The sequence below is a fragment of the Lytechinus pictus genome, chromosome 7 (assembly GCF_037042905.1).
Source record: "Lytechinus pictus isolate F3 Inbred chromosome 7, Lp3.0, whole genome shotgun sequence".
Taxonomy (NCBI): Eukaryota; Metazoa; Echinodermata; class Echinoidea; order Temnopleuroida; family Toxopneustidae; genus Lytechinus; species Lytechinus pictus.
The window spans coordinates 46,836,330-46,859,507 of record NC_087251.1 but is presented as its reverse complement, the minus strand read 5'-3'; the positions used below and the strand labels follow the sequence as shown (position 1 = coordinate 46,859,507).

At 38.4% G+C, this 23,178-nt stretch overlaps 2 protein-coding genes across 2 annotated transcripts; both read right to left on the bottom strand.

Moving 5' to 3' along the window:
* Nucleotides 1-33: 33 nt before the first annotated feature.
* LOC135154668 (uncharacterized) lies at nt 34-2,481 on the bottom strand. Its single transcript, XM_064101525.1, has 3 exons — nt 2,317-2,481; nt 1,026-1,128; nt 34-162 (listed from the first exon to the last, which is right to left on the bottom strand). The coding sequence occupies exons 1-3, from the start codon at nt 2,479-2,481 to the stop codon at nt 71-73; spliced, it is 360 nt and encodes a 119-aa protein (XP_063957595.1). The 3' UTR covers nt 34-70.
* A 1,882-nt stretch (nt 2,482-4,363) lies between these two features.
* LOC135154808 (uncharacterized) lies at nt 4,364-16,661 on the bottom strand. The gene is made up of 3 exons (XM_064102919.1): nt 16,192-16,661; nt 13,072-14,175; nt 4,364-7,139 (listed from the first exon to the last, which is right to left on the bottom strand). The coding sequence occupies exons 2-3, from the start codon at nt 13,768-13,770 to the stop codon at nt 6,939-6,941; spliced, it is 900 nt and encodes a 299-aa protein (XP_063958989.1). The 5' UTR covers nt 13,771-14,175; nt 16,192-16,661; the 3' UTR covers nt 4,364-6,938.
* Nucleotides 16,662-23,178: the final 6,517 nt, after the last annotated feature.

Genomic DNA, 23,178 nt, shown 5'->3' with positions numbered 1-23,178 from the left:
TAATAATGAAACAAAAAATGATGGAAAGATAAGTGACATTTCAAGACATCTTCCGGTGCTTCCCTGTCCGTCATTCGTTGAAATTCTTGAACGCTTGCTTGCGGAACGAGAGGAAGCTGATTTCGATGCCTACTCGCATGATTGACAGCAAAAACGTTGCAACTGCATTTGAGAAAGAGAGATATAAATGGCCCAAATATGATATTATGTAATGTATCTTACCTTTTTATATAACATATTCTTCATTCTATTTTAATTTGCTATAGGCCTATTTGGAAACAGTTTTAGTTTTATACCTCAACAAACAAAGTGGGGGGGGGGGGGGGGGGTATTAGAATCGGGGTATGATTGGGTGGTCAATCGGATGAAAATCTTGCAGGGGAAACTTCTTCCACATTCTCTGTCAAATGCCCATTTATGACACATGACATACCTTTGGTCTTCGAGAGTAAAGATATACAAAACTACAAGGTCACATCACTAGCAATCTATTGCATGACTTACATTTCCAACTTTAGTCCAATCCAGATTAAATGTCTTCCTCACTCTCAATATACCATATCCACTATATTTTGCATCTTTTCTTTTATTCTTTAATGCTCATAATATTATTGATCAATACAACCCACATAGCATTTTAGTAGTAGACGAGGCATTCTTTGTGTGTTGTGTTGGGCCTTATCGTTTGCCAATAGAATACATGATTACCAGAACTCATGTAGACTTTCTACCAACGTTCATTTGAAATAACAAATGAAATGAAAAAAGGGGGACTGTAATTTCATCAACTTTCTTGTTATTTTATCCATCAGAAAAAATATGACCAAAGGAAAAATTCCCCCCTACCTATTCTATCTATCTATATATCCATCCATCCAGTTGTATGAGTTGTTCTTCTGCCCGTCTCTATCTTGTACATAGGCAGCCCTCTTGTATTATTATTTTATTGTATTATTGTTTTATTTATATATACATTTTTTTTTTTTTTGGGGGGGGGGGTCACTGTACACCATTCATTCTCTTACCAACTGAAATCCACTCCAGTTTAGCAGCGCCCAATCTCTTCCCAGCCTTCGTGTTATAGACGAACCCTAGTAAGGCCGTGTAGTAGCTCAAAACATGAATCGTCTGAAGAAACAAAAAGTAATCGATTTGTTTAGCAAAGCAATATGAAATGATTGGTGTTTTAATCAGGGGTTGATCCAGCTTTCGCCAATGGATGGAGGGGGGGGGGGGCGAAAAAAAAAATCACCCATAGTTTCCCCGATCGGCCGCTCAATGTTGATTTGGATCTGTTTCTTTGAAGGGGTAATTCTAGTGGCCATTTCTTAGCTTTATTCTTATAAAACAGCATAAATGTATAATAATCTCATAAGCCCTATTTAAATAGTGCGAGCGCGAAGCGCGAGCTGAAAATTTTGGAGATATCATGTATTTTGTCTTGAAATTGAACATTCTGGGCAATGTTTGTGATCCTGAACAAGATGCGTATGTAACTAAATAATTACTACGAGCGCGAAGTGCGAGCAGAATTTTTTAATATACGTTCTCACCTGATCGAAAAGGTACATGTTAAGGACTGTTTGCAGTTAGTCATGAAGACGATACATGTTTCAATAATCAAATAATGCGAGCGCAAAGCCCGAGCTGAAAATTATTAACATAAAAAGTGGATTAATATGGGTCAGTATATGGGTATGATATTTCTTTACACAAGTAAATTCAACATGCGACAATCAACTTTCACCAGGTATTTCACTTTAGTTTTTAAAAGATTAAATATGTTTAAAAAAAAAAACTTTCAAAATGTGAATGCAAATTTGCATGAATCTGAACCCAGGTGATGTCTGGACAGGCTTTGTGTTCGGACAATCGATTTTAATTGCCATTTGGAAACGTTTTAACGCAAATTCTCGTCGATTTCTTGTACAAAATGTAGGCAATATTATAGAGAACAAACTTGAAGATTACAACTAATGAATTAATATTTTTTGTGTCATCCGAAGCCCCAAAAAGAAGGCTTCAAAGAGTTTAAAGTTTCCGGACACCCCACCCCCATCCTACATGTTATGTAGAATAGATCTGCAGCAGTAGATCTATTTACAATTACGAAAATAATGTGAAAGTCGATGCATACACAAGTTCGTAAGGTAATTCGAAAGCAATTGATAGACAAGATCCTATTAGTATTACTATGAATGAAACTATGTGAAAATTAAAAGCATTTGAAGCTACAAAATAATTAAAAGATAGTGGTCATTATTTGATTGGGGCGTCTCCAAATAAAAATCTTGAACATACTTCTAATATTCTTACCAGTAAGCTCTCTGTGAATCCTTGCGAGGTCATATCTGTTCTTTCGAAGACGGTATATTGTAGAAGATCAAAGACGATAATGAATGCCAACACCAAAACAGACAATGATGATGTGTATACATAGAGAGTCTTCTTCTGAGTCAGGGCCCAAATGTTGAACGCCATCGCTGACTGGAGTTCTCGACACTCCGCTTAGTCTAACCTTTCTTAGTTAGTTAAACCCAAGTTAGGCCTATATCTGAGTATCTCTTTCTTATTATTTTGTTAATTGATCTGTGATTAAACATGTAAAGTTAGATTGCAGAATTCAAGTTTATATATAAAAAATGGAGATATTATACCGTGTCATGATTTCCAGATATAGAGCTTTCAAATTCATCTGCCTTTAATTGAGATTTTTTATCTGATATGATGATGCGCTTGCGATTGGATGTTGCCAAGGCACGCGTATGACGTCACAATAATCCTTAAAATTATGTCCGCGTACCTCGGCGTAAAGTGACGTGAATAAAATAACTTTTCTGAAAATATTTCATAATTATTTTTCGGGGACAGTGGCATATATTAAGCCGAAATAATTGAGGGGCTAGATGTGGCGGATATAGCAAAACTTCTATGAAAAAAAAAAGATGCATGAGAGCGAAGCAAGCGAATAAAGATTTTGTACTTTTTAAAACAAAATCCATATTTTGACATAACATTAGGGAACTAGTATATTCTACTCTTTTCCTTTCCTTTTCCTTTCTTGGTCGTTCAGTAATAATCTTTTTATAAATTTTTTAAAGAATTAGGATGTTATATTTTTAAGGGAGAGTTCTGGATCGTTTGAATGCCCCTGTTGAAAAAAATATAACGTCATCTTTAGGTCGATCGTCTTGCTCCCCCTATCAAAATATCCTGGCGCCGCCCTAGCTCTTATAGGGATTAAGAGCCACCAGTGTTACTAATTTAATTCTTGCTCGCAAGTGAATTATCTGCGGGCCTTTTCACATTTTTTTATAATAGATTTAAAATAACAGTTTTATGCGAATGAAATCATTCGATTGGCTGCTATAGAAAATTGTTATCACAACAAATCTTTGTGAAACGGATCCCAGGGGCCCGTTTCACAAAGAATCACAACTACTGTCTCTTTGTCATTATTGTTACTTCCATGGAAACTTTAATGTTGATTGGCTGCTAAACCAAGTTACCAAGTATAGCTGTCATAATGGCAAAGTTACATTCGTTGTAGCTCTTTGTGAAACATAGCTCCAGAAATCAGAATTTTACCATGAAAACCCAAGGGTTTCATTTAATCTGAAATATTAATGCAAAGGGATCCTCGATCATCGTGTACAATTCAGGGCCCCGTCTTACAAAGAGTTACAATTGATCCAATCAATCGCAACTATGGAAAGCCAACAAAGTCAACATATAAAATGTGGATATGTTCTAAAAAAATCTAGATATGAATGTATATCCATAAATTCATTGATTTCTAAACAATTTGGTGTGTTCTCCTTCGTATACAAAGGAAATTTTTCAAATTTCCTGTATAAGAAATTATGACACTAATGGATTTCTATAGAGTTACGATTGATTGGATCAATCGTAACTCTTTGTAAGACGGGGCCCAGATCGTCTAACAAATCAGTTAGTGAATATGTGCCTGACTAAACTGGTTAAAATCAACCCGAATTCTGGGAGATTCTTAGTCCATTATTTACTTTTGACAATAACACTCAATGTGTCTGTCAGTGGCGTAATAAGACCTCCCCCCCAAAAAAAAAAAACATTGTGATTTAGGCATAAATATATATTTTTAAAAATTCTTTTGATAGATTTCAAATATCACATTTAATCATGTTCCTTTCAGTTTCCTTCTTTTTCTCATTTTTTGATTGGTTATGAAACTTAATTCTGGGGTCGATCCACGCACCTATACGAGTCCCCAAACTGCAAATCTAATAGGTGTATATCAAAATAAATGAGTAATAATATTCGCAATATTCTATCTTTTACAGAACATAACTGTCAAAACACACAATGATACTGTAAAAAAAACTGCGTATATTTTGCGTTTCGTGGCAAGAGTTTATTCTAAAAAGAAAATCAGAAATTAAAGTATGAAATTGAGTATAATAGGTCTCTAGTCTTAATTGCACCGAAACAACATTATTTTACATGAAACTAAATACTAAAATGAAATCTTCAATTAAAAAAAGTACACACAATGAATGCAAGATAGCCGTCCAATAGGAATGATGATAGAATTTTCTCATGTTTTGTTATTGATTAATAATCAATAACAAAACTTATAAAGCCAATATGGCGGATGAAAAAAAAACTGTTTGCGGAAAATGGCATAATAAATGTACATGTAGTAAAATTAGAAGAGTTACGTTTTGAGACAATATTATAAGCTACCAATATCGTAAATCGATAGCATTTTTTAAATAGATGACAAGGCACGTGTGAAACGCCTCCAATGTTTCTCGTGGCTCAAAAGACTATATTGATATACTACACGCACACGCCATACATATTTGCGACTGTTTCGTTAATTTTTTCCCCCGAAACGGATTGGAAACCTCCACAATAATTTTCTTTACAATTTTTTTATGTGTGTGTGTAAATCGAGCGAGACGCCCTCCCGCAAAGCAAAAAATTCCATTCTTATATAATAATAATAATGTGCAACATTTATATAGCGCTTAATACAAATGTTTCTACGCGCTAACCCGGTTTTTAGCATGGCTATGATCGGTTGCTCGGGTGTTCAAGGAATTCCTTCCTACCGGGTACCCATTAACTACACCTGGGTGGAGAGTGGCAAATGTAGATAAACGCCTTGCCAAAGGACGCTAGTGCTGCGGTGGGATTTGAACCCCGGCCTTGTGGTTCAAGCTCTGGAGACATATCCGCTGAGCTACAACACCTCTATCTATTTATATATATCAGTATTCAGAAGTTTGGACGATAAAACGGGTTAAAATTAATGGTTCCAAAATGCTATACTGCAATATCTAATTCTTTAAACACTTCGATGATCACACATTTTGTTTGAATGTTCCCCATCATGGTCTAATGATTGATAAAATGATGTCGCTATAGGAATATGATCTGCGCTATTTTTTATATATAGAATAAAGGTTTGTAAGGTAAAAAATATCCTTTAAAAATTCTTCAAAAACCTATGAAAAACATATTCTGAAACTTAACAAGCAACATATGAGTTGTATTCAGCACTGTCCATCAAAAGGAGCCAACTTAGATTTTGGTTGCAGGGACCCTTTTAAAGTGTTTTTTCTGTAGACGTTATGCTATGTTGAGGAGCGTTTACCGTTTTGCAATACAGCTTACGCAATTATACTTCAGCATCTAAATTAAATTAAAGATGAAACAGTATTGGAACATTACGGGACCCCGTTTTCACATCGAAACAAATTTCGTCATTACTTGATAAAGTAAAAAATATATTTCTGTCCTCATTAATTAGAGATAAACAAAGACAAACAAATACCGGTAATATAAAGACCTAGGGAAAATATAATCCAATCTGCGCGTGCAGTGATTCTTGATAGAGTATTTATATAACCTACTTGAAAGAATCCATATCTTTATTGAAAAGAATAAGTAAATAAAATACATAGTCGTCATAATTTCTCCATAGTGGGGACAATTACGAGTCATCTAACGTACTATTCTAAACAAAAAGTCATCTAAAACACTTTTGGCAGAGATACTCTAGACAATAAGTGGAAAAACGTAAATAATATCTAGGCGATTTATAGTCTTCACAGCTATGCTAATAACCAACATATTTCGTATGTATGTGTATGTGTTTTAAGAAGTACTTGTACCTTGACCACTGCAACTGTCCTTTCATCCTGAACGAAAAATACATCAATAAACAACAGTACTGAAATATACAGAAATGTTAATTTCTATATTTCACAATTGATTTTTAATCACTATGAAAACGTCGCCTATCTAAATTGGAATTTTCAAACATAATGTGTCAGTTTATTGTCTTAATGTCCTAAAACATGAACGAATCCATATGGGTTGGTGGGTGGGTCGTGTGTCCTAATTCTCCAATGCCTGATCAATCATACGAATTAGTGGGCGGGGTCCTGAATCCTAAACCTTTAACAACAGTATGTATAAGAGTTGGTGGGCGGGGCATTGTGCCTTAACCCTTAAAGAATGATACGGGTTGGTAGGCGGGGCCCTGTGTCCTAAACCTTCAATGAATCCATACGGGTTCGTGGGTGGAGCCTTGTGTCCTGAATATTAATCCATGTAGGTAGTTGCAGGTTGGTAGGCGGGGCCCTGTGTCCTTAACCTTAAATGAATCCATACGGGTTCGTGGGTGGGGCCTTGTGTCCTGAATATTAATCCATGTAGGTAGTTGCAGGTTGGTAGGCGGGGCCCTGTGTCCTTAACCTTAAATTAGTTCATACGGGTTCGTGGGTGGGGCCTTGTGTTCTGAATATTAAACGAATTCTTCCATGCAGGTTGGTGGGCGAGGTACTGTGTCTCAAATATCAAAAGAATTCCTAAGGGTTGGTGGGCGAAGCCCTGAATCCTAAACCTTGGGGAGTGGGGGGGGGGGGGGGCTGTGTCCTAATTAAACTTTACAGAAATCCGTACGGATTGGTGGGCGGGGCCTTGGCAGTGTACTTGTAGTTTCTTTTCTTGGGCGTGTCTGTGTAGCTGGCTTTCTTCTTACTAGGATCCGCAAAGACATGGGGTGTAGGCATCGGTGACAGATACTGGAGGTTGTGACCTACTTGGATCATTCCATCTCGGAAAACACGACCTGTTTTCCTACTAGCCTGTGTATAAAAAAAAGAAGAGATAATCATACAGTTACAGTCATGGAGAAGAAAACTGTTCCCACACTGCAAAAACTCCGGTGTTGATTCAACATCAGCCCGGAATCTATATAAATTATGTCCACACCAGAAAAGTTTTGAAAAACAACACCAGTTTGGAATCAAATCGATGCTGTTTTAATACTAATTGGTGTTGTATAAACACCTTTCTGGTGTTAGACCAAAACGAAACTGGTGAGACATATATAGATTCCGGGCTGGTGTTAAATCAACACCGGAGTTTTTGCAGTGCAGTTTCATATCATGCTGGGATTAAAAAATACGGTGCCTACAGTGTGTTCACAGTGTGGAACACACTGTAAAATCACCTTCATGTACTGTGAAATGTTCAAACTTGACAGTATTAATCTCATATTCACAGAGCTAGTCCACTTCACTGTAAAAACGCTGTTTAAAATTTCAAACACGATGTTTAAGCCCGTCACTCTAACAACTATTTAATTGTTTAGTTGTTTAGAAAGTTTAAACAATTGTTTATACGTTTAAACCATAGTCCTTAGAGTGACGGACTTAAACAACGTGATTACAAAATTTTTCTGCATTTTTACAGTGTATGTGAACACAAAACACACATACACACTGTAGACGTGTCCATAGTGTGAAATGATCTCCACACTGTTTAATGAGCACTTTAACAGTGTGGACACACTGTGAACACACTGCACACACTGTGATCGAATTGTGCACACACTGTGAACACAATGTGAGTACACTATGTTATATACACTGCGAACACACTATGAGCACATTGTGCACACACTGTGAACACAATGTGAGCACACTATGAATACACTGAACACACTGTAAGCACCTTGTGCACACACTTTGAACACAATTTGAGCTCAATGTGAACACAATATGAGCACACTATGAATATACACTGCGAACATACTATGAGCACAGTGTACACACACTTTGAGCACAATGTTAACACAATGTGAGCACACTATGAATACACTGTAAACACACTGTGAGCACCTTGTGCACACACTGTGAACACAATGTGTGCACACTATAAATACACTGTGAACACACTGGACATGCTATGAGCACACTGTGAGCAATTTCTGACACTGTTTTCTTCCAGTGTGGTCAAATTGTCGTACAATATGCTACAAAACATGATAGCCTAGATGAAACTTTTCATGGGTGAATATCTCTTGTGCAATCATCTGATAGTAACATTAGAATATATTCCAAATCACTGAAATTCTCCCCATTCTACGTGAGTTTGAAACTTTTAATAACAAAGCCATATTCATGTCGTAATTTTTCACTTGCATATATATGGTGGCGAATATAAATGTTATAAAATTTGGAAAATCTGACAAAATGATGTTTCCAAATATTACAAGGGACATTGATTTATTCTAAGTGGTAATACCGTCCTAGATGGTCCGAAGTCTTCTGTTTTAGTTATCCATCTCTTTTGGTTATTCGATTCAATGTTGAGAGGGGAACAACATTGTGTGAACATTATGGGAAACCTTGAGCATGAGCGTATATTCAACCTCGAAATTGATCACATAATTTAATCATCATTTTATGATAATAAACACAGGCCCTGGGAACGATTTCTTTTAAATAGGGGTAGCTGTCTTAAATTTGACAAGCAAAAAAAAAAGTTTTCACTATGAAATAAAGGTCATTTTTGTCAGGAGGAATTTGACAAGCCAAAAAATTTGTTTTTTCAATAAAAAATGAAGGTGATTTTGGTTTAAATTTTACTATATACCGGGTGGGTGTTTCATAAAGCTGTTCGTAAGTTAAGAGCGACTTTAAGAACGACTCGTGATCATTTCTTACGCGCAAAACCCTCGCCAATTAACGTTTTTGTGTATACCATTTACCACAAGAAAGGACCACCAGTCGTTCTTAAAGTCGCTCTTAACTTAAGAACAGCTTTATGAAACGGCCCGGGATACCATACCAAGATTTTCAGGGGGTGCTGCCTATGGAAAATAATACACGCAGCAACCCCCGCTTCCCAGGGCAATGAATAAACATGACAAATGATAACAAATTATAATGACACTCATGTCATTAATGAGTAGATATGTAAATACGATAACGCAATCTTTCGTTTAACACCGAACATGCAATGTAATAATTGCAGCTTTAGGTTATTCATGTGTCCTAGCAATGCAAGGGAGCACTCCCCCCCCCCCCAAAAAAAAAAAGCATCGAGATATCGTGTATACCAAGGTGTAACAAAGTTCATACCACACCCAATTATAACAAAACTGTTTGAACACGTCGCGGGTGTTAACTACGAAGGTCGTTGCGACATGATACCAAATGATATTTTGATTATTTTCTATACATAAGGGTAATAACATTGTCGAAAGTGTATTTTGCTGTGATTGGAACAATAAGAACTGCATACAGGCAATGGATTGTTTCTTCACTGTACACCAGCATTCCCCACGACGAAGGTATCCAAGCATCATGTGAAGCCTTGGCCGCCAGTGGCCATTCCAGTCCCCCCATATCCGATATCAAATCTCTGATGTCTCATGTACTAACAAAAAACAACTTCACATTCATGGGCAAGCACTACCTACAGATATTCGGTACAGCAATGGGCACCTGGATGGCTCCTTCATTCGCCTGTCTCTTCATGACGAAGCTGGAACAGCAGATGTTAGATTCAGCCCCCTGTCGCCCATGGATTTGGTGGCGTTACATAGACGACATTTTCTTCATCTGGACCAGGGATGAAGACAGCCTCCATACATTCATTGACCACATCAATTCCTTCCACAGGACCATCCAATTCACTTCTGATTTCTTCCAACAGGAAACCCACTTCCTTGATGTTACAGTCCAGAAAAAGTCTAATGGTATCACCACTACCCTATACTCTAAACCCACAGATACCCACCAGTACCTCCACTCATCCAGCTGCCACCCCCGTCACTGCAAAACCGGCATCGCTTACAGTCAAGCCCTCAGACTTCGCCGTATCTGCTCCGAGGACCCTGATTTTCCCTTCCATGCCAGGAATCTGCAGAAACATCTCTGTGCTAGGGGCCACGGGGCCAGGGCAGTCCAACTGGCAATTAACAAAGTTCGTTCTCTCCCCAGATCTGAAGTTCTCAAACCAAAAAGTGACAAGGAGACCACCGACAGAATACCGCTTGTGACCACCTTCCATCCCAATCTACCCCCTCTCCGCAAAATCCTGTTTGATAACCACCACATTTTACACACTTCTGATCGTCTCCAAGAGGCCGTTCCCGATACTCCCCTTCTAGCACACCGACGCCCACCGAATCTCAGGGACCTCATTGTTCGTGCTGAAGTGCCCTCCCTCACTAACCATTCTTCTCCCATACAGCATGGCACCTTCAAATGCACCAGCAACAGGTGCATCATATGTGAAATACACCTTCACGAGGGCGATACTTTCACCAGCAACTCTACCAGCCTGTCTCACCAAATCAAGGGCAACATCACATGCACTACCACTAATGTTGTATATCTCATCACTTGCAGAGTTTGTAGGGTACAATACATAGGGGAAACCAAGACCACACTCAAGAAACGATTCTACGGGCACAGATCCACCGTCAACACAGCAAAGCTGGACACTCCAGTTGGCCGCCATTTTAACCTCCCCAACCACTCCATCACTGACATGATGCTACAGGGCATCGAATCTTTAGGTACCCGTCCTGACTCAGTCCGTACTAGCAGGGAGAAGCTCTGGATGAGACGACTTCGCACCACCCAACCTCATGGCCTGAACATCCAAGAGGGGAACGACTGATTTTTCTTTCCTATCCACTTTCAATTTATATATACATATAATTTTTCCCCTCAGCTCTTTTGAATAGTTACATTATAGTTTCTTACTCTACTTTCCTCCCATATCTCATACAAGCTCAGCTCCAATTTTTCCTTCCTTATTCAGGCGATATAATAATTATTATATATATATATATATATTTGTTTTTTCTCCACTCACCTCTTTTAGATTTACCACATTTGCTTATTTACATGTATACTATGGTTTCTTCATAATACACCCCCTCTCTTCTATATTTGATTTTACCTTTTTAGGCAATTTGCTTCCTCTTTTTCACATATACAGATTTTTTTTCTTTCCTACTATATAGTCTTATGTTTTTTCCCGTCACACCTAGCGGATTACCATATCAGTTACACCATATGTGTATATATTTATATATTTTTTCATATACATTTCTTTTTTGGATATATTTATATACATATCACTTATAGATACATATTTACACTTACCTTCTTCTCTTAGTTTGTTTAATGCTTTATCATATATACTTATATGTCTTTTGCACATTATCAGTTGTTCCCCATTCTTTTTCTTCTTTTTTCCCCCCACTCTTATGCACCAGTTTATTAAGCCTTTCTTTGTAACCTGTTTGACCCACCTCTCACTAATTCTCTAGTTATTCATCCCTCTATCACTGTTTTGTTCCAGATCCTGTTTGATGTTGCCTGCCTCATTATCTTAATCCCTCTTGGCCTTACTTACACTAACTTCCCTTTGTGTCTGCCTACTCCTTTTCTTTCATCCCCTTCACTAACCTGATTGGTCTTCTCTACTCACTAATGCCCTTTTTGTCTCCTTGTTTCTAGTGTTGCTGTAGCTTGTTTGTGGTCTATATTATGGTTGTTCCACTTTATATGTTTGTCATTTTGCCTCCGACGAAGATTCTGCTAGGATCGAAAGCTTAGGCCCCTTTTTGACTTTATAAATAAAAATTCATAGAAATAAATGCAAATTCGGCACACCATCAGACTACTATGGCCTAATTGGAGAAAAGCCATGATAGATGTTATATATCTGTAATATTTCTATATTCTCAACAAAAAAAAACCCAGGATATTATGAACAAGGACGGAAGACTTGACCTTTGATATATTTAGGAAGGAAATAATGGTCCAATTCCAATTCATGTATCTCATTAAAGAGTGCGTTTGAAAAAGATTTAGTTAACAAATTGAGTTATTACCCAATAATCTTATTCATTTGAAGAATTGTCTTTTACTTGATAGAGTGTGTATTTATTTATTTCAATGATAGCTGCTCTCGTGCAAGTAGCTTGGGCGATACTTCCTCAAAGAAATTTGAATAAGACAATGAAATGAAATTAATAAACAAATTAAGAATGAAAAAAAATAATCGATCAAATTAAATTAATAGGTCTAAAGGGAGAAAGGGAAAGGAGTACCTATGAAAAAAAGAAAGGATTTTTCAATCATTATATTGTATTTTCAACATCAGAATTTTCATTTAATTTCCCCTGTTATCTGTCCGACTCAACTTTTACGTATCAACTTTATTACAACAATCATCGATTTGCCGAGGTTTTGCTCGTTTCGCTTGCTTGTATGACTCGTATATTAAAAAAAACCGTATACCTTCTCCAACGCTCAGCGCCCTGAGAAAACGTTATTTCCTTGCACAATGAATGAAATTGGTTTTAATAAAAATATAAAAAATTAAAAAATTGTATCAATGAAGATTTTACGGAAGTTTATCGAAGAATAACAGAGTTTTAACATTTTAATTTTGCGACGTCACCTAATAGCAGAAATGTCATGCGATATCAATTTCATAGATTGGTTCATCGTCGTTCATTTTCAAAGATGAGAAGTGTTTGAAATAATTGCCCTGAATGTACAAAATAATTTCAAATTTTCTGAGAAAATGGCACTTGACATGGCAATTTACATCACCTGACACATAATAATTTTTTAATCAATAAAACTTAGTGTTAAAAAATGATTTCTAGTGGATTTTCTCCAAACATATGCGTTTTTGTTTTTGCTGTCAATATAAAACTAACTTTAAGTAAGAGCGAACATCCCCTCACTCCTTTCTTACCTTGGCTATCCTCTTTTTAGTCGACTTCTTTTTCTTCTTCGGCGTCATCGACGACGAATGTGGCTGGTTGTTGATTTCATTGTCCTCCGCGTCATCTATCGACATCGCCATGTTCTCTTTGTCGTCATCATTGTCCGTCTCGAAGCGGACATACCTCTTTGAGTTCGTCTTTTTAGTCTTTTTTCTATTTTCTCTATCATGAACATCTTCATCTGCCTTTAGTTCGGTTTGATGTGGATCACCCAGAATATTGTCCGTCGATTCGGAAAACTTGGAATACTCTGTTTTCTTCCTGCGCTTTTTTATACTGAATGAAATTCCCCAAATCTTGAACAGTCGTTTCTTTTCGTCTGCTCCTCTGCGTTTAGCAGTCGGCTCGTCCATCCCGTCAACCACGTCGTGGTCACCGTCGGATCTAGTATCCCTAACGATGTCGTCTTCCGTGGGCGGGCCATGATGCTCGATGTCGTCCTCAACCACCATTTCGACGTCGCTTTCGTTCTCCACCTGCTCATCGATCTCGAGTTCGATCCTGAAGTTCTGAGCTTGGGTATCGTGAAGAAACTCCTGCGACTGGGACAGTCTCTTGCGTTTGCGGATCAGTCGAAACGACCAGATTCTTTTCTTCTTCTTTTGTTTCTTCAACGTCTCGTCTTCTGTCTCGTTTGGTCCTCTCTTTCCCTTCACCTTTGTACCCATGTTGATAAAATTATATCGAGATATTAACAAGTTAATAAGTATGGAGTTGATATGTATTTCAGTCGGTATAAAGGTCTCATTTACTATTTCATGGATCTCAAGGGCTGTTCTTGCACGTGAAGTGTGTCGATATAAAGGTCATCTTTAATCTTCTACGAGTTCTCAAAGTTTAAAAGCAATCGGGATCTCTCCCGACATCTCGCGTCCCTTGATAGCTATTGTAAATATTGAGTAATACTCACGCCCCAGTAGCATTGCAATCGTGTTTGATTAAGGAGTCTTAACTTATGCAAGTGACTGAATTTCTATTTTTGCAATATTAGCATGATTAGGCGCTTGGTGTCCAAAGTATGAAAATCTTTCCCAACGCAGTCATCGAGGGTTTCATGAAGTATTTCGATCAGTCTGTTAAGAAAAAAAATAAATGAAATGTTAAAATGTAATTGATAACTGGATAATATACATTTTCAGAGCTGCCAACTTGTACTAGAATTTCAGTATTTTGGTATACTGAAAAGTGAGACGAATGATGAATGGTTTCATGCAAAATACTGATTTTTAAAGTTTCAGTTTTAGGTGCGGTCCTTTGGTATTTTTTTAATACTGAACTCCGCACTTATTTACTGATTTTCAGGTTTTAAAATGCTGAAATGTTCTTGTTCATGTTGGTGGCTCTGCCATATAGACAGCGGCGTTGTGAGCCAGAAAGTTTGAGGGGGGCTAGGTATGGCGTATTGCGTAATTTTTTATAAAAATTTGCAAGAGAGCGAAGCGAGTGAGCAAAAATTTCGATATTTTATTACAAAAATCACAATTTTCGATAGATTTTGACACAATATCAAAAATAAGTCATATTTCACCCCTCTCGCTTTTCAATTTCTTTCATTTTCTCTCTTTCTCTCTCTCTGTGGGGGTGCAAGCATCCCATCTGTACGCCACTACACACCTGCAGCCATCTAAACCACACATTGAAAACTCCACTCGCGGTGGTCATATTTGTGGACTCTTAAGATAAAAACTAAGGCAGGGGGCAAAGGTTTCTCGGTTTTTAAGTCAAATTTGAACTGTGTAATTATAGTCTTACGTATTTGTTTTGAGGGCTTTTACCTGTACGAATGACCCTCTGCCCTCTCAACATACACAATGATGTCATTAATGCTTTTGAACGAGGGGAGAAATATATCATCTATAATCATAATAATGATAATAGCACTCTTTTAATTAATTGTGATAGAACGTGTTCTCATTGGATATCTGATTGATTTAAAACAACGGGGAGTAGGTATGACCCTTATTTTGTTGACATGCAAGTCTGCCGAAAGACAAAATGAATTTGATCTGATGACCGTCCCATTTGAAGACCATAAAAGACATGGAGGGGCAATTAAGATCGAGTGACTGGGGTGAAAAGTTAGGGATTTGTCGAATACTCGCGATGGCATGCAGGGAAGTGCTACTATCCAATACATGACAGAATTAGACAGTAGCTCGATCGTTTTATTTTATGTACCACTTTGAAAATAGAGATTGTGAACACCTTTTAAGGCAAGGAGCATTTTGTGGGCCATTGCGAGTTTGGCGTCGATGGCGACAGTTAAAATGGAGAAGTTCGATATGAAAATTGTGGTATGAAATACAGGGCTGCACTGTTTTGTACAAGTAATCACTTTTTTCTCGCTAGATCAGTGAAAACGAAGCACAATGGGACATCATTATACGCCTTTTAATGTAGAATATACATGTATAAAGTACAGATCAACTCTAATGTACTTTCTGACTTCGTAAAACTTCTTATGCATACTAATCTCGGTTTATTGAATTGTGGGTGCTGCGTGTATACACTGCAAATACTCCGCTGCTGATTTATACCACCAGCCAGGAATCTATATAATTATGTCCACACCAGAGACGTATTGAAACAACGCCAGTTTGGAATCAAACCGATATGCTGTTTTAATATAATATATACTAATTGGTGTTGTATAAAAAGAACTTATCTAGGTGTTAGACCAAAACCAACCTGGCGTTGTTTACTACTTCTCTGGATGTGAACATAATATATAGATTCCGGGCTGGTGGTTAATCAACACCGGAGTTTTTGCAGTGTACCAGTAACTATGCACACCCACCACACACCCTACTGTTAGACAATACAACTTTCAGTATATGGTTATTATAATAGTATATATTAGAAACCATTACCACTCTATAGCGAGCTTGGTTCCATGTACAAGAATATATGCATATGGCCCCTCTGTCATGATATTTGTAGATCTCGAGATGAACTTGAAAACAGATGGTATTTAGTCAATGACATTCCTGTTATATCAAATCCATCGGTGATTATTAATTACGCTTTTACTATACAAAAACGAAAACACGAATATAGAATATTGTTGAATGATAATACATTATACTTACTATGTTTGAAAAGCTAAGAGGCACTTTCCCATAGACAAGATACGCTTCCTCATAAACAGAAATACGGTATTTTACCCGCGACTAGTTTTTCGGAGAGTATCTGGTCCTACAAATTTTGCGAAGGACATACAAGAATTAGATCGTGAATATGTGTTTGGGGAGTAACTATAGTTTTTCGAAGAGTATCCGGTCCTATATTGCGAAGAACGTATGTACAAAATACTTCGTGGATATATGTTTATAATATAATGTGCAACTACACGCCAAATCAAGCATATACCACACGGAGTCGCGCAGGAACACCGGCACTATACATGAAAAGCAATGACAATACAGGGACCCCGTCTGCAATGATAACAATACAATCCCAAATCATTGAATAAATAGAAGTGGGCTACTAATTCGACCCCGCACGTTCACAGGTGAGCGATTTTGCCCTCCGACTCCATCGCTACTCCAAAACACAATTCGCCCGAGAATAAATTAAAGGGATGGTCCAGGCTGGAAATATTTATATCTCAATAAATAGAGTAAAATTCACAGAGCAAAATGCTGAAAAGTAAATTCTGATCAAAATCGGATAACAAATAACAAATTTATTGAATTTTAAAGATTTGCATTATTCCTGTGAAACAGTTCTAGGCATGTCTTTATGAATATTCATTAGGTGGGCTGATGATGTCATATCCCCACTTGTTCTTTTGTATTTTATTATATGAAATTAGGTTTATTCAAAAATTTTCTACCAAGAACTAAAACAATTGGATTGACAACTGATTAAGTGCATTAGTTATTTATTGCCGCAACTTATTTCATCTTAATGGAGACACATCATTTACACATGTATGAAAAATGAAACATTCATTATTTCATGTAATAACATAAGAAAAGGGAAAGTGGGGATGTGATGAAATCAGCCCACCTAATGAATATTCATGACGACGTGCATATAGCTGTTTTCACAAAATATTCAATAACTTCGTTATTTGTTATCCAATTTTGATGAAATTTTCAGCATTTTGCTCGCTGTGAATCTACTCTATTTATTTAGATATAAATATTTTAAACCCGGACCATCCCTTTAAAAGCAGACCATCTGAATATATCAGGTGCGCTCATATTAGTATTGAAAATTGAAATTGAAAAATTGAATTGAATTGAATATTAGTATATATATACACATTTTTGCCAATGCACCCTTTGTTTTCACCAGAGTGAAACGAAATATGAATAATTCGCGGTTCGGGGGCATGTGGGGTATAAAACATTTAGAGTTTTCAATTGAATAAATGAATTAGTGTTATAGTAGTTCATAGACGTTCCCAAACATTATTGATCTAAAAATATTGCTTTTTATTAGGAATTAGATTTTATAGCGGAGAGAAAGTCAATGAATTGAGTTTGACATGATATTAGGTCTCACATTCGTCATGACGTATAGAAGCCAGTTTAGATCCGGGATCAAAATTATTAATTTATTATGTTGAATAGAAGTCCTCCAGTCTTTGCGGTATGAAATTTAAGATGTTTTGTCAGGAAACGTGGTTCATGTTGTTTTAGTGTCAAAGACTTGGGCGGCGTGAATATTTTTCGAAGGGGCGGGGAGATCTACAGGTTACGCCATTTTTATTTACTTTTTACTCAATTGAATAAAAGGGGTGATATACAGTTAACAACCCTAAAACTTTTTGCATGCTCTTCTTTCTATTTAAAACCATCGAGGCGGTCCCCTCGCCCCTGGTTAAACATGATCAGGGGTCCGTTGCAGAAAGAGTTGCGTTTAAACGCAAGTAAAAAAATCAATCGCAAGTCCAAAATGCGCGCTGTTGATTGGTTGAAAACCAAGTTACGCATGATTTCTAGAGTTGCGTTTGATTGCAGCTCTTTCTGCAACGGGCCCCAGAGCAATTCAATGGGCTACCAACATGGCGCATAATGCTTTGCTAGGCAAGGGCGGAAATCTCTCCCCAAAGGTAGGGGGGACCAGGGGCTGGAAAATTTGACAAGCATTAAAAAAAAAAGGTTATCACCCAAAAAGTAAGGTCATCTCCCCCAAAATACATGTATTATTTCGATTTTGAATGATGTATTCCTTTCCATCACAAAAGATCAAAAATAGTAGGGGGACATTTGATATTGTGTCCCCCTTACTATTTTGGGTAGGGGGGACGCGTCCCCCCTGTCCCCCTGGGATTTCCGCCCATGTTTTGGGCAAGCCAAAATCAAAGAAATTGCGCCATGTTGATAACGCAATGCATGTCATAATAAAGTATTAACGTATAGACCGGAGAGTTTAAGGTGAAATTTGAGGGAAGGACTCGAGCTCGCCGTCTATACCATGTCTTTATGAATTCCGGGACTATTTTGTAAAAATCAGTTTTCTGTTGTATTTCATTTACATCATTTGCGTTTCAAACATGAGTAAAACAATCATAATAATGAATCAATATATCATACCACGATATAGCATTCGCAGGTATGAGCGCAGAACCCCCTGGAAATCAGATAGATATGCTAAATGTTCATTCGATGTATATCTTGGACGGTCTATCCCCAACCTAAAGAATTCATATCAAGTTATCATACTGTCAGCAATTACTGTCAAGGACAAGTCAACCAACAAACGTAAAAAGGAAAAATGGGAAATCCCCTTATTTTTTGCTGAATCGTTTGGTATTAAAGAGCGCGCTCTGACAAAAATAACTCGTTTTCTCGAGAGTCCACTTTGTAGTGATTACGAGAATATTATAGAAACAGAGAATAAAGGTTATGTGAATAGAGAGAGGAAAATCAGGCATGCATAATCTGAAACATTTAATGGAAATCGGGTGTGAAATGATAATGTTTTGCAATTTTTAAGTTTCGCTCATTGGCACAAATATCGTGATATGCATATAATATAGTCAGTAAGTATGCAAATGAAGAAATTCAATAGACGATATGCCATCTTCAATATTTCTCTTGTATTTCATTATACTGAATAACAAATATGGAATATTATAGTTAGTTCCTCCAAGAAAACTCCACAATTGACAAAAAGTTTATTCCAGTTTAAGAATCACAATAAAATTTAATTAGGGACACCAAATCTCAAAGGGCTATCTGGACGGTAAATTACCAATTCGTCTACTGCCAACTTGTCTACTCACCACACCGTCTTCTTTCATTTAGTCTAATATGCCAGTCTGTCCATCAAAACTTCGTCTCAAAACCATTTGGTCCAATAACCATTTGGTCCAATCACCATTTCATCTTTGACCCTTTCGTCTAATAACCAGTTGGTCTATTGTCAATAAATGGCTATTGAACCCCGGGGGGGGGGGGCACTCAGTATATAATGCATAGTGGGTATGTGCCGCGGAGGGGACCCCCATTTTTACACTCAAATTTCCGTTCCGAGGCATAGCATTTTTGTCTTATTGAGAAAAAGAACAAAGAAAGCCGCTCCAGAGCATAGCATTTTCTTCTTCTCGAGAAAAAAGAAGAAAAAATCCGCTCCATGGCTTCGCATATTTTCCGTTACGCCGTTCCGGTCGCAATTTTGGTGAAAAGCGGCCGCAGCTCGCTGTCCGACCATCGCCTCTGCGCTAGCGCGCCCGTCAGTCGTGCCGCCGGGCTAGCTGCAAGTATACGTTCCATAGGGATGCATACGCACTCGCACGCAGGCGACCCGTTCCAAGGACCCCCGTTTTCACAAACATTTGTAGTTCCGAAGCCCGTTCCGAGGACCTTCCTTTTTACAATGAGCCCGCTCCAAGGCCCCCGTTTTTTGTCTCGCCCGCGGCACACCCCTACCACTTTTTTGGTCGAGTGCCCCCCCCCCCGGGATTGAACCAACTAGTTATTAGATGACATGATGAGTAGACGAATTGGACTAGCACTAAGCCATTATGGTGTACAGGGGCAGCAATGTATTTTGATGGGGGGGGGGGGGGGGGCAAGACGGTCTAAAATTGACGTCATATTTTCTTTTAAAAATTGAATTATAGAATTATCGGCCCATGCAGACCTTTCCTTGTAATATTTCTTGTCTTATTTCCCTCTTTTCCTTCCTTTCCCTCCCTTTTCCCCTATTTTTATCACTACTTGAAATATCATTGGAGGATGATCACCCCTGCCCCTTTTTAGTGGCACCACCCCTAATTTGCCCCCCAAACCCAAACCCACACCCAAACCCTATAGTAGGGTTTTGATGTGACCAAACAAACAAAAAGGATTGAATATCTTCATTCGTTCTTGGTGATCAGTGCAGTATTAGTAATATACAGAAATTGATTATAACTATAGTTGACAGCCCGCGAGACCGATTTTGTTCCCCTTCATCGGGTGCGCCGCGGTCGAGTGGTTTAAGGCGCCTCGTTGCAGCGGCGTAACAGGTGCCTGTTATCAGAGGGGGAGGGGGGCAGAGCCAAATATTTCCCAGTAATTCCGTCTAGAATTAGTCGCATGATCAGGATTGTATATCAATAAACTTTTGAATTTGAATTTGATCAGTTCAGGGGGCAGTAGTGAGCACGGGAAGCGCGTTCCGGGGGGGGGGGGTGGGGTGCAGGGAGGGGAGTGTACCCCAACCCCGCGAGAAGCGCGGAAGGTCCGACGTTCATTTGAATTGTTCCTTATCTGCTCTCGCTCATCTTAATACGTCCTCTGCCTGTTATTGGAGGGGGGGGGGGCAGAGCAAAAAATCCCGGTAACTATGTCCAGAATCAGTGGCTTTGCTAGGATTTCATTTTAGGGGGCGGTAGTGAGCACGAGAAGTGTGCGAAACACTTAATGATGAGCGCGCGAAAGGCGCTCCATATCAAAAGGGGAGTTTTTCCCCTCCCGCTTGCTCACTACCGCCCCCTAAAATGAAATCCTTCTGGACTTAGTTACCGGGAATTATTTTGGCTCTACCCCCCCCCCCCCGAAAACAGGCAGAGGACGTATCAAGATGAGCGGGAGCAGACAAGGAACGATTCACAGGAACGCCGGAGCTTCCACGCTTGATTCTCGCGGGGGACACTCCCCCTCCCTGCACCTCCACAAACGAGGCGCCTTAAACCACTCGGCACCTGATGAAGAAAAAAAAAAGTCGGTCTCGCGGGTCTTCGGTCAAGTGGTCGGACCCCAATCATTTATTCTTCTTATTATTTGTTTATTTTTATTTATTTATCTTTTATTCATTGCGCACGTATATCCACCTTGTTAGGTGCTCAAGCCGCTCCTATGTTACCCCGGCTAAGCTAGTTTACCGATTTCGGTGCTCAGGGCACGTGACCCCCCCCCCCCAATCGGCTGACAAAAAAAAACTGGGAAAATGAGAAAAAGAGGGAGAAAGGAAGAGAAACGTGATTGGAAAGAAGAAATTATTGGTTATTATAATGTTACATTATATTATAATTATGTTATGTTATATTACATAAGAAACATTTTTTCATAACTTTATGAAACATAATTTGCTCAGGGCCTATGTCTTCATTGTTCCTGGTGCTCGCGTTGTCTGTTTAACGAGATATATAATCCGGTTGTACCAAAACCTCCCGTTTTCAAGTCAATATACACCAAATATATTTCCTCGCACTTCGAGATATAATTGTTGTATATGTACAATAGTATGCTTCTTTTTCATGACTACTTAAAGTGATTGCCCCATTTTAAGGTCTTAATATAAAAAAATTCCTGACCGTGTTTACGTTCGCATTAGTGGATTGGTGAGATATGTCTGCTCTCCATGAATTCCTAGAATCAGTCCTTAAAATGTCCCTTTTTCTGATCTGAATATCAAAAAAATTTCAGCTCGCGCTTCGCGCTCGCATCATTTGGTGAGTGAAATACGTATGGTCTTAGTGAATTCGTACAAATAAGCCTTAGAATGCCCCACGTCAGATCTAAATTTCCTAAAATTTCAGCTCGCGCTTCGCGCTCGCATTGTGTAGCGAGACAGGTACTTATCATGATTACAAAAATTTGAAAAAATTAATATCCCTTTTTAGGTCTGAATATAAAAAAAAAATTTAGCTCGCGCTTCGCGCTCGAATTGATTGGTTAGTGAAATATGTATGGTCTTAGTGAATTCCTACAAACAAGCCTTAGAATGCTCCTCTTCAGGTCTGAATTTCCTAAATTTTCAGCTCGTGCTTCGCGCTCGCAATATTTGATTAGTGAGATGCGTATGCTAATAATCATGATTACAATGACTACAAGTGCTCAATGTGTTAAGATGTAATTCTAACAAAATCAGCAAGAGCTTTGCACTCGGATTAGATGACTATGGTGAGATATGTATACTCTTAATGGATTTCTAAAATATAGTCCTTAAAATCTCCCTGTTTGAGGTCATTATATACAAATTTTTCAGCTCGCACTTCGCGCTCGCATTGCTTAGCAAGACAGGTACGTGTCATGATTACAAATATTTGATAAAAATAATGTCCCTTTTTAGGTCTGAATATAACAAAATTTGAGCTCGCGCTTCGCGCTCGCATTATTTGATCAGCGAGATACATATCCGTTTAATGGCACTGTCCTTAAAATGTATCTGTAAGGTCAGAATACCTGGCAACTGAGCGCGCGTTCACCTAGTGACTCAAAATTTTTGCTGGTGCCCCCCCCCCAATGCCGTGACCCACGATACGCCACTGCCGGTGCTCACGGCTTTTTGAGGAATTACTTCCTGCCGGTACCCATTAACCTCACCTGGGTTGTTTGCAGCACATTGTGGGTAAATTTCTTGCTGAAGGAAGGCACAACCTGGTTTGGAATCGAACCCACGTCCCTCAGACTGAAAGACAGAGTCTTAACCACTAGACCACGGCGCCCCTATTTATATGCGTTCACACGTGTCAGATTTTTCCCCCTTACAAACTTTCCCATATACGTGTACTTACGATTAATTTGAAATGGAGTCAAATAGACACGGGCACTAGACCTTTGATCGGAAAATCACGACAGTCAAAATATTGAACATCCCCCTTTGAAGTTCAAGTGATAAGTCAACGCCGATTG

Coding starts and splice junctions, on each gene's coding strand:
- LOC135154668 (XM_064101525.1), bottom strand. CDS start 2,481: ATGGCGTTCAACATTTGGGCCCTGACTCAGAAGAAGACTCTCTATGTA. Junction 1,129..2,316: donor GATTCACAGAGAGCTTACTG/GTAAGAATATTA, acceptor TTGTTTCTTCAG/ACGATTCATGTTTTGAGCTA. Junction 163..1,025: donor ACTGGAGTGGATTTCAGTTG/GTAAGAGAATGA, acceptor TCTCAAATGCAG/TTGCAACGTTTTTGCTGTCA.
- LOC135154808 (XM_064102919.1), bottom strand. CDS start 13,770: ATGGGTACAAAGGTGAAGGGAAAGAGAGGACCAAACGAGACAGAAGAC. Junction 7,140..13,071: donor CTAAAAAGAGGATAGCCAAG/GTAAGAAAGGAG, acceptor TTTTATACACAG/GCTAGTAGGAAAACAGGTCG.